The sequence below is a fragment of the Anopheles merus genome, chromosome 3R (genome assembly GCF_017562075.2).
Source record: "Anopheles merus strain MAF chromosome 3R, AmerM5.1, whole genome shotgun sequence".
Classification (NCBI taxonomy): Eukaryota; Metazoa; Arthropoda; class Insecta; order Diptera; family Culicidae; genus Anopheles; species Anopheles merus.
In genome coordinates this window covers 10,172,053-10,183,183 of record NC_054084.1, presented here as the reverse complement: position 1 = coordinate 10,183,183, position 11,131 = coordinate 10,172,053, and the positions used below count along the sequence as shown (strand labels likewise).

Sequence of the window (11,131 nt, the reverse complement as noted above, 5' to 3'; positions counted from 1 at the left end):
CATGACACCCCGGAGCGGAAAGAAAGAATGAAAGAAAAGACGATGAATAAAAGTGATATAAATAATGTAATTAAACGGTTTGATTGGGCTGCGTGTAGCGGGGTTGCATCGCGGGAAGGGTGGGAAGTGGGACGCGATCGTGGGACATTAGGCGCCAGTTGGAAGCGATCGTGCGGCATGTATTATTGTCTTATCAATATCGAAGGTGGTTTAGAGTATTGATTGCTCGTTTGCTGTCACTAACCATGCTTACTCTTTTGCCGTTGACGGCCTTCCGCTGCATATTTAATTGCGAACAATAATTATGAGCCCTTCGGACCATGTCCCTTCGGAGCCCTTTAACGTTAATGGGTGTGACAAAGTGAACCACACACACACACACACACACACATACACACATATGCGTACGGACCGTTTGGACGGCCATTATGTGAAAATTATTATGCACACGCGGTGCACCATTTAAAAAGGTCTCGTGGTGTGTGGCTGTAACTGCGTTTGCGTGATCAATAACCATACGGAAAACGACCGTCAGCGGGCTTTGCTGTGTCCTTTTTTCTACACTATTCTGTTTGCACCATGAGTGGAGGCAATTGCATGAATCACAATATTCAATAAAAGTAATCTAAACATCTAAATGTGTTTTTCAATCTCGTTTTCTCTCAATGCATTCGCGTGATCTAAATGGAGAGAAAAAAAAAACAATTGCTGGTAAGTTGGGTGGGCAGAAGAGTGGGTGAAAATGGACCATTTACAGTTATCGTTAGTAACACGAGCCTTTCCATCTACAAGAGCATCCGAACAAAACTGGATCCCGTCGTGTATCTGTCCGCCCATACTCACCTCGTACGGCTTTATGCAAATGTAAGTGTGTGTGTGTGTACCTTTCGCACTTTTCACACTGCCTGTGTCTGGATTGTGTGGGCACTATCATACAGGTTCCATTTTCTCTCATTCCATTCCACGAACGGATTCTTTAATCTTTAAAGCCCTGCACCACGATGACTGTCTCCAAGATAAGGAGCAGTTAGGTGTTGTGCCTTTCTCTTTTCTAGTTCGTGGGAGCAGATGCTTGTGCCCACGATTGTACCGATGGGCGAGATAAGGCGATGCATGTTTAATTAGCGTACACAAAACTGCTACTGCTGCTGTTCGGAGGTAACTTATTTACACTACCATCTCTACCAAGCTGGATTAAATTATGCTTAAAAAAGGTGTGAAAATTGTAAATGAATATTCATTTACAGAAGAGAACACAATATTTATTCCATCAGTAATACTTGCACAAGCAACTTGCCATTACGGAACATCCATACGATTCATTCCGTCCACCGATGGCAGCAGGATGAGTTGGTACACACGTAGTACAGTCTCATTTCCTCCTCAGCACGGCGTGTCTGGGCCTGGAAGAAGACGGCCTCACGGTGGGAGCATTTCGGGCAGGCGTGTTCCTCCGTGCGCGGTAGCGTGGGATCCGATATCACGTCCGGTACAATGTGCGTTAGCTCGCTGAAAGAAAAAGCAGGCAGGAGTGTTATGTGAAGAAGGGCCCAATAGACAACACTATCCCACTCATCTAACTTACTCGATTTCGTGCATAATTTTGTTCACGTAGATACAGTTCGAGTCCGCCTCCTGCTTGTAATCACAGTTACGGCAGGCGTAGAGCAGAATTTTGTTTTCCTTGTCCTCCTTCGGGTACAGCATGTTGTTGCTGGAACGAGGTAAACATCGTGGCCGGTGCGTGAGCATGGTGCTTGGTGTGGATGAAAGTTCGCCGATTACGATGCTTACCATTCCTGGCAGAACCGAATTCCGACGAATCCTGGTCCATCATCGTGTGCTGCATCGTATGCCATTGTTGTGTTTGGGATTTAATCTAAATAAAACGGATTATTTCACGAAAAACCGCACTATCCCAGCACGTACTGCGTTTCGCGTCTATTTTCCGGTGTTTTGTTTGTGTTTCTAGAACGATGTCAAAATTGACAGCTCGGATAGTGTCGAATTTCAGCCATCCGACAGTTGATTATGTCCGACAACAAGATGAATTTTTCATGAAAACTGTGAGAAAATACTACAACAAACTCACACAATTTTACAAACATTCAAATTGAATAGCATTAGAATAAAAGCAGCTACAATTTACGTTTTAGTTCCAGTAAATAAGCCAAAAAGTAATTAAATTCAACCTGAAATGAATTATTTCAGCGTGTTGAAACATTTCACGGCACATTCTCGAATTGTCTCGAATGTTGTGACAGCTACCGTCGAAACCGTTTCGAGACCAAAAAAACTTCGGGAAAACAACATCTCGTGCGTTTTTGCGTATTTGCTAAACAGTTCAAAGAGTTGCAAAGAAAAGTCTGTGAAATAAAGTGTTAAAATGGCTAGTGGAGATAATCCCGACCAACCGAGACAGCCTCGCAATATGCAGGTACGTGATGAACACTTTCCTCAATCATTGCAAACACAATTTAACACACAAAAACCTGGTTCCACAGGGCTTGCTAAAGTTCGCCATGGAAGCGACGAAAAGTGAAGATGCACCACATCCCGCTCACCTGCAGCCGATGGACGAAGAGCGGCGCCGGTTTCTGGAGGAAGCCCTCAAGTCCCTCACCGTCGACGTTGTGCAGCAGCTCGAGAAAGCGATGAAGGTTCTGCTCGACAGTGGCTCCAACGACGATGCAAAGGCCGAAGCAATCGACACCGTGATTGACTACGTGCAGGATATCGACACAGCGAACGATTTCTACAAGGTGGGAGGGTTCGTCATCATAAAGCCGGGACTGGAATCACCCAGCGCGGATGTGCGCAGCGGCACGTTACAGCTTGTTGGGGAGCTGGCCCAAAACAATCCCTTCTGCCAGCAGCACCTGCTCGAGCAGAACATACTGGCGAAGCTAACGGAGCTGCTTTCGGACGAACCCACCGTTGCACAGCAGGCCATGCACGCGATCTCGTGTATGGTGCGGCACCACGAACCCTGCCTGGCGGCGTTCATCGATATCGGTGGGCTCGAATGCATACTGGGCTGCATACAGACGGACAACGAGAAGCTGCGCATTAAAGCGTCCTTCCTGATGGCGAACCTGTGCACGGAGTTTGCCGCCGTTCGGGACGAGTTCATCAAGCTGAACGCGGTAGAGCGGGTGATGGCGGCAGTGAAACCTTCGCGGGACTATGATGCAAAGCTAGAAACGGCCCTGTCCACGCTGAACGTGCTGACGGAGTGTGCGGAGGGCGTCCGGAGGTGCCGGGAGGGCAACATGAAGCAGAAGCTGGAGACGATTGTTAAGCTGAACGGCGGCAAGGAGGAATGTCAGGTAAGGAAGATCGAAGGGAGGAGTTTATAAATAGAGTTTTGCCCCCAAAAACATGATAATAATGCGTTTTCTGTTTTCTATTTTTAGGAACAACTCGAATATGCCAACACGCTGCTAAAACGATGTTACGCCGCAGAGCAGGATGGCACTGACCGGTAGAAACGGCGTGTGTGTGTGTGTTCGTATTCTAGTGAATCTAATGTACAACTCATCTCTCGATAAAGTTTCATAATAAATCAGTCTGAGCACCATAACTTGGCGCAATTAAATCCGCTGCTTAAATGTTCCTGTCAGCCCCAAAAACGTCCAAAATCCATTACCTGCAGCAAGAGCCGCGCACACATATTTCTCGACGCGCAACACCCCGGAAGCGTTTCCCGTTCCACGCTTTCGACAGACAAGTCCGGCCTACTTTGCCCAACGGGAAATATGGGTAACAAACAAACAGCGTCCGAACACGCGCAAAGGTGCGCAATATTGCACCACGTATCGGGGAAGGCGCACACGCCAAAAGTGAGCAGAAAACATGTTTTCGCCATCGAATCACTCTCGAGCCAAAGTGTATCTAGGCTTTTGCGTTTGTGAGCGGGATTTGTTGTTTTTTGCAACTTACTTTTTGCGTTCCGGCTTTCCGGTGTGTACACACGTATGTATGTGTAAACTTATTCGCGCGCCGTTCTTATTCTCTGGTGCGTTTTGTTTGTTTTGCGCGTTCTCCGTCGCGTCACGTGTGTTGCGCTGTATCGAGAAGAAAAAACACACGACGCAAAGCAAAACAAAAATAACGCTTACAAGCGGATGATATATCGGGGGAGGGGAAGGGGTTACCTTTGTGTGTGCCATCCTCGCGAAACAGGAAGGGTATTGGCCAGCCCCCGGCGACTCGACTGACGGGTGAAGGTACCCATGCGGTAGCGGTGGCGCATTGTTTCGGAAGTCGTCGGCGTGTCATACAAGCATCGATGCTATCCAGCACAAGAGTTCAAGGCCACACTTTTTTGTATAAAGGGGAGCTCTTGTTTAAAAAAAAATGTACCGTCTTTATGATGAACGGTCAGTTCAACGGATTAGAACTCACATGCAACAGTTCAAGTTCACGTGAAGTACTGGGCGTCTCCATGAACCTTTGTTCCCTCGACCAGCATGACACGTGCGCATCCTTTATCGTACCGCCTTTTGGTGGTGATGCGATAGTTTTTAATTAAACCGCAACAATCACACGCGCTGAATGGGTGCGCGATCCGTTTCTAGAAGTGGTGATTTATCGGTCAAACGCTCTACTGAGATCAATTTGCAGAAGTGGAACAGTTACGCAGTAGTAATGACGCTGTGTTTGGCCTGTTTACAGCGTGTTAATTTCCTCTGAATTACCTATTACGATGCAAGTGTGTGAGTGTCGGTTTTTGTACGAACAAACTGATTGTGGAAATTAAAGGAAAATAATTTAAAATACTTAATAACGTATTTCATCCCGATCTGAGTCAACGTGAGTCGTGCCTTGTTCCACGCGTTAACCTTCGTGCTCCCATTTGTTCCCTCTCAGTGATAATGGTAGTAATCACATTTGTTAAAATGCATGTTTCTGTGGGACCTTCACAGCCAACGGGTACAATGTACTGTGGTGCTGCCGTGCCACCGTTCTCTCACGCTTGATGCGACATTGTGTTTTGTTGCCGCTTGCCGCAAGGCGACGGAACAGACAACAATGGAAAACCGCGTTAAACATCACCAACACCACGCCACACCGCGTTTTCCTTTATACGGGTGCAAAACCCAACGCCAATTTGGCACTCGAATCACGCGCCAATGCACAACTACGCACACAGCTAGAGCTGCGGTGCGCGAAATGGTAAGCGTGTGTTGCGCCTTTCCGGAAGATGCTGCAAAGAGAGTGAGAGCGAGAAAGATCACCACAAGACATACACACACATACTCACACAGAATTATAACCGCGTTGTTTTTGTTTGCTTATTAATTACGCCTTCAGTGTGTACGCTCTTTATGGTAGACAGGAAGGGATTTCCCGCTGAGACGACATATACCAGGCAGGCTAGCCCGTACGCGATCTTCAGTCGACGATCGACTTCCAAGCAGGAAGGGCAGAGAAGCTTATACAATACAAAACACTAGAATCGGATCCTTCCTACGGCTGTAAAGGCAAGAAGGGGAAGGATTTCAACTTGAAGCAGTGAAGGCAAAAGTGCTAGAAGAAGTTCACATACCTGTTCGAACAGTGCAGTGCAGCGTGGTGAACCTTAGTGGCTCGAGAAACATTTTGGAAACAGTGTACCCTCAAGACTTTCAAGAGAACGCATTGCTGCGAACATTGAGGCAAGAATTCGGTCCGCAGGCGCGGAAGTGAAGCTTGGTGACAACGCAAACAGCAACCGAAAACAATTTGAATTTGAACTCTACAAAGCAAACGTTACAAAAGTAAGTGTTTTAGTTCAATCTTCAGCAAAGTGATCTTCACCGGCGACTGCTTCAACAGCTCCATCAGCATGCTTCCTGGTACTGCCCTCTTGATTGATTGACAGTCGGTCGGACTACCCGTTCCTACCAGACGGGCGGCATGTCTTTTTATGCTATTTTTGACTAATGCCATTGAACTTGCTGCTTGCGCTGGTGTGCACGAGACGCATGCACCCATGCAGCGAGCTCCAAATTCCAAACCAGGAAAGAAACTGCCGAGAATGATCCGTCACGCGCCGCCAGCCAGCTCATGCAAGCGTAAATGAGGGTAACCGGCTTAACCGATGCGCAATTTCGCATCTCTATAGGGTGGGACGGACGGACTCGTTTTTGGAGCAAATTGCTTTTGGATACTACGAGACGGTGTACCGCTTGCACGAATGGTGCCAGTACAAAGGACATGCGGATTAGTGTCCCTCAGCCAGATGCTCTCGTTATCCCATCACGGGTGACAATCGATCTTCTTCAATGCGGTGGAGGGTACAAAAATGCGCACAAACAATGAGCAAAGTGGCACTGTTTATACAACAACGTGAAATATTATGCACATTGCACCAGCGTTGCAGTGTGCATGACAGTTTTCTTCGTCGGTGTGCCGATCGTGCCGGTTTTTTTTTTAAACAGCTGATGCTTGCGATTTTCCAAATTTTTTCCACCCTCCGACAAACGGGCTGTGCTCGGTTTGTTTAGGTTTGCCCACGCAGTCTTTTCTCCTCTTCCTTATTTGCGTGTGCATGTAAACGATCGCGTGAGAGAGAATAGCGCTGAGTGCCACTCGTGAGTGCCGCTCAAGCGAAGGAAAACTCGCGTCTGCTCTCTTCGGGATCTCATTTTCCTCTTTTTGGACACACACACACGACTCACTTTCTATTACCGTTTTGAACGCAGCATTCAGTTCCGTTTGCGTGCGGTGCAAGAACGGAAGGCAAATTCGTCAATTCTCTTGGTCACATCACTTTAATTCGTCCTAACGCGCAATTTTCCTCAACTCCCATCATTCAACCAGTGCTTCTTTGTTTCCAATACAACGGCATCCGGCCGTTTTGGCTAATTAACTACAACCGTGCACGTGCTGTTCTCCCTCAAGCGCCCTCCGCTTCCCGGGACTGCTGCAGCTACAAACACAGTTTGTTCTATTTTTCCCGATCTTCGATCTTACTGTTGGCGCTAGCTCAACTCCCCCAGGACACCCTTCCACACGATGAACGGGCGAGGTAAGCATTTCCGGGTTGATCGAGATGTCGGGCCCCCTCTGCGCTGGATTGCTGGGATCGGGTTGAAAAGTAGGGGGCCGTTCTGTCGGTCTATTACGAAATTAACCCGTATCCGGCTTAAACGATCTGTGGCAAATTATTGTCACGATCGTGTGCGTGAGTGTGGTATTCTGTGTGTGTGTGAGTACACAGACACACGATGAGGTAAAAGGTGAACAGTGCGCCCTTTTGACGATCAGCGGTCGGCTGGCAGTGGCAGTGGTAGTCGGCAAAGCAAGGGGATGGTTTATTTTTGTAAATTACGAAAATCCTCTTTACACGTCATACGAGCGAATGAGAGCAAGGGTTTTTTTTTGCCAAGCGAGCGGCGTATGCGAAACGATCATGCCGGTACTGTGAAAACAATAAACAAAAGGGAAAAAAAGCGGATTTCAGTTTAAAAATGCAAATTTTCATAATTCATAATTCGCAGTACGCTCAAACAAACTTACTAAATTATTGAACTATTTTCCTCTCATTCGGGATTATTAGGACGCATTATCGCGATGCCGGCGGAGTGTGCCGCTAACCCGCTACAGCGGGCCCTGGCCGACGCCATCATCCGGATGGTGTCCATGGACGAGCTGCGCATATTGCTCGCCTGCGGTGCGAAGGTCAACGAGCAGGTGACGCAAGGTCTGCGGCCGCTACACTACGCCGTCTGGCAGAACAACGAGGCAGCGGTCAATCTGCTGATCGTGCGTGGTGCCGACATAAACGCGATCGACGAGGTCGGCTACAGTGCGCTCCATCTGGCGGCAGAGCATGGGTAAGCAGGGGACGATTGAAAAAACCCTAAAAAAAAGTAATAAAGCTATATTAATTTAAATCCTTTTTTACTATCACGCAGCTACTTACAGCTCGCCAAAACGCTGCTCGATGCCGGCTGCAAGGTAGACTACCGCGAGCCCACCAACGATCCGTACCCGCGCACCACGCTTTGCGACGAGCCGCTGCGGCTGGCGCTGCGCAACAAACACTACGAGGTGGCCCGGCTGCTGCTCGATCGTGGTGCCGATCCGAACAAGCGGTACTTCTTCGGCTCGGAAATCAATCTCGCCACCGATGTGGAAAGCCTGGAGCTGCTGCTTACGTACGGCGCCAGTACGGAGGCCCGCGACCGGTCGGGCATTACGCCACTGATGCGCGCGGTCCGGACGAATGGTAACATTGATTCGGTGCTGCTGCTGCTGCACTACGGTGCGGACGTGAATGCGATGACTGATGCTAGAAATGATTACAGAACCGTGCTGCATTATGCCGTTCTATCAGGTAGGTTTGAGGCATTTTCTGCTCGATGATGGTTTTCTTAATAATGGTTCTTTTCTTTCGAATGCGTTGGTTAAACTTACGTCTTTTGGGGATGGCTAGGATTAGATCTTTTCGGTGGTATGTCTTTCTATCTTTCATTGGGACCGATTGACGGACTTCCTACTCAAGATCGAAATCTGCTTTTTGGGTCCACTTTTACTTTTATTTTCGGTCATTCGCTTTACCTCTTTTTTGGCTCATGGACACAGGACGATCTTGTTGCTTCAATTCTTCCACGATCATCACATTCTAATGATGTCTCATTCTGTTCAATATTCGTCACTTTTCCAGGTAATGCATCGCTCGTCACGATGCTGCTCAAACAGGGCGCCCGGGTGGACATTCCGGCCCCACTGCCCGAGCCGGACCGGCCAAGCCCGCTCGATCTGGCCGTCCTGCGGGGTGATCCGGTGCTGGTGAGAATACTGCTCGAGCATGGTGCGAATGTGAACCGTAGCAGCCCGGTGATTGGGTCTCCGCTGCATGTGGCCTGCGCCGACAATATTCCCAACAGAGTAGAGATCATGAAGGTGCGCTAAAATGGTGGTTTAAAAGTGTTAGATTTGAAGGTAATAATGTTCTGTTTTGTTTCTACTCACCAGATGCTCTTGTTTTACGGTGCTGATCCCAACATTCGCGTCGTCGGAGATGTGGCCACCAATGCGATACTGCGCCCACCGTTGGCCGAGCTGCTTGCCAGCAATGAGCACGTGACGCCGCAAGAACTGCATTTGCTGCTACGATACGGTGCAAGGGTAAGTGAGGACAAGGCTCAGGTTCGCTAGGTCTCTTCCCTAACGCCTTATCCTCCTCGTACAGGTAATTCTGAAGACCCAGTACCGCGATCCGGACGGTTTGCTCAACTGCCTTTCCAACCTGCACCACGAGTCGGCCGCCTTCCGCATCATACTGGACGCAGCGGAAGAGTTCGACCCGTGCATGATCCGCCGCAACCAGCAGCTCACCGACGAGCAGCGCGATCTCCTGGTGGAGCGTGCCTCAGTCCCACGGAAGCTCAAGTCTCAGATCCGTGCCCACTACCGCCGACTGTTCGGGCGGAATCTGGGCGAGTTTGTGCCGCCCCTGTTCATACCGAGCGAGCTGAAGAGCTACCTGCTGTACGAACATAGTCTGTAGGGACGTTTTTGGGGAGAGCTGGTGTGACACAGTGATGTGACCAACTGCTGTTTGCTTCTAAAAACACCCTGATGGACCTGATAAGACTATGCTACTAGGTGAATGGATGGTTAATTGTCCGCTACTTTCCTTCCCCACCCTACACGTATATATGATAGACTAGTTTGTAGCGATGTAAGCGACTGTTCCCTGGGTCCCAGACAACGGGGCAAGGAATCGAGAAAAAATAGGACGATGCTTTCCATTTTCCGCGTTCTGTGTACGGTGGTGGAGAGCTTGTGCTACGCCCGAGCGCTCTGATTTAAGAGTGATACATTTTGTGAAACCCGGTTGTGATATTGGGGGTGGACCGTTTTTCTCTACTTTTACACGCCTGTTCCCGGTTTAAGCTTAAGTGAATAAGGATCATGATCGGTGACTGTTAGGTTTGTAAGATTGTCGAATCCGGATCTTCGAAAATAAAGGAAGATTTAATACTTAATAAAGACTGTTCCCTAGCGCTATTACACAATACTCGTAGCACCACGCAGCGCCAAGTAGCCGGCGGTAAGGTCCATCGGAAAGGTGCGGATGGTTTGGTACTCCTCCACGTTGTGGTACCGCAGCTTCGAGTGTGGATCCGTGTACGGTGCAATCAGGCCGGAAATGTCGGAATACTTTTTCGCCGGCTTTAGCGAAGGTGGAGCGTTTACTGATGAATCTAAAAAACGCGAAATAAAGTATAATAAAAACGAAATTGCAGGATATGAACTGATTTTTCTCGCTCACAGGTAATGTCCGACTCCTTCCACGGTAGGGTTTTCTCGTGGGCCAAAATTTGCTTCAGCGATTTCCACTGTCGCTTCTTTCCCATGGGATTAACCTCGGAGAGATCTTTGCTTTTGAAGCAGGGTTTCGTTGTTTCCACTTCCATCGTAAATGCTGGGGGTAATTTTCCGCAAAAAGCCGCCTCTGGTTATTGTTTTTCCTCGAATGAGGAATGTAAACAATGCAAATGTCAGTGTAAAAGAGGTTGGATCGTTGGGTTTGAGGCGCCATATTGAAGGTGCATTTTGTGAAGATGAAATAAAAAAAGAGTGAATTAATAATGTTTTTTTGACAAGCTTTTCAGTTTCTTGATTACTGATGGAATGAAATTATTTGTGATAAAATGATAAATTACATATCCAACAAAAAAAAAAGGTTTTTTTATCCTCACGCAACGTACCCGAAGAGAACTGTCAAATTTCGCACGAGACGTCTGTCACCGCACGTGCAGCTGTGTGCGTGCCTCTGCGTGTTGTTCTTATTTTGTTTCGCCAAATTGGATTACGGAGAAGAAAAAGGGGAACACAGAACTGGATAATTGGATTTTCTAGCCTAGCAAAAACCGTATGCTACCATGACCAGTGAAATAAGCCAGCCCGTGTAGCGTACATCGATAATCGTGATCCAGCAGCAAGGATATCGTCGAGGCAGGTGCGTTAGTTCCACGGCCGTGTGTGATGCTGCCAGCAGCAAATAAACCAGCATAGAATGTTTTGAGCCAAGTGGAACCGAGCGCGGACACACACACACAGACACACACACAACGCTCCAGACAGCGGGTAATGACGTGGTACTGGCTCTACCTGAACGGGCTCCGACATC

General features: G+C 48.2%; 4 protein-coding genes across 5 annotated transcripts; 2 read left to right on the top strand and 2 right to left on the bottom strand.

Annotated features, from left to right (window-relative positions):
* Positions 1–1,217: 1,217 nt before the first annotated feature.
* LOC121597315 (DNA-directed RNA polymerase II subunit RPB9) lies at positions 1,218–1,985 on the bottom strand. The gene is made up of 3 exons (XM_041922981.1): positions 1,795–1,985; positions 1,586–1,714; positions 1,218–1,509 (listed from the first exon to the last, which is right to left on the bottom strand). Exons 1-3 carry the CDS (start codon positions 1,857–1,859, stop codon positions 1,320–1,322), a joined length of 384 nt encoding a protein of 127 aa, XP_041778915.1. The 5' UTR covers positions 1,860–1,985; the 3' UTR covers positions 1,218–1,319.
* A 291-nt stretch (positions 1,986–2,276) lies between these two features.
* LOC121597314 (hsp70-binding protein 1) lies at positions 2,277–3,598 on the top strand. The gene is made up of 3 exons (XM_041922980.1): positions 2,277–2,437; positions 2,505–3,329; positions 3,417–3,598. The coding sequence occupies exons 1-3, from the start codon at positions 2,387–2,389 to the stop codon at positions 3,486–3,488; spliced, it is 948 nt and encodes a 315-aa protein (XP_041778914.1). The 5' UTR covers positions 2,277–2,386; the 3' UTR covers positions 3,489–3,598.
* A 1,753-nt stretch (positions 3,599–5,351) lies between these two features.
* On the top strand, positions 5,352–9,983 carry LOC121597312 (putative ankyrin repeat protein RF_0381). Of its 2 annotated transcripts, none has more exons than XM_041922977.1 (6): positions 5,352–5,762; positions 7,547–7,823; positions 7,905–8,326; positions 8,657–8,895; positions 8,968–9,120; positions 9,185–9,983. In XM_041922977.1, exons 2-6 carry the CDS (start codon positions 7,561–7,563, stop codon positions 9,500–9,502), a joined length of 1,395 nt encoding a protein of 464 aa, XP_041778911.1. In that variant the 5' UTR covers positions 5,352–5,762; positions 7,547–7,560; the 3' UTR covers positions 9,503–9,983. The 2 variants fall into 2 exon arrangements, with proteins under 2 accessions (XP_041778911.1, XP_041778910.1); XM_041922976.1 differs by lacking the exon at positions 5,352–5,762 and adding an exon at positions 6,687–7,015.
* On the bottom strand, positions 9,741–10,800 carry LOC121597316 (INO80 complex subunit C). Its single transcript, XM_041922982.1, has 3 exons — positions 10,710–10,800; positions 10,271–10,453; positions 9,741–10,202 (listed from the first exon to the last, which is right to left on the bottom strand). The coding sequence occupies exons 2-3, from the start codon at positions 10,413–10,415 to the stop codon at positions 10,006–10,008; spliced, it is 342 nt and encodes a 113-aa protein (XP_041778916.1). The 5' UTR covers positions 10,416–10,453; positions 10,710–10,800; the 3' UTR covers positions 9,741–10,005.
* Positions 10,801–11,131: the final 331 nt, after the last annotated feature.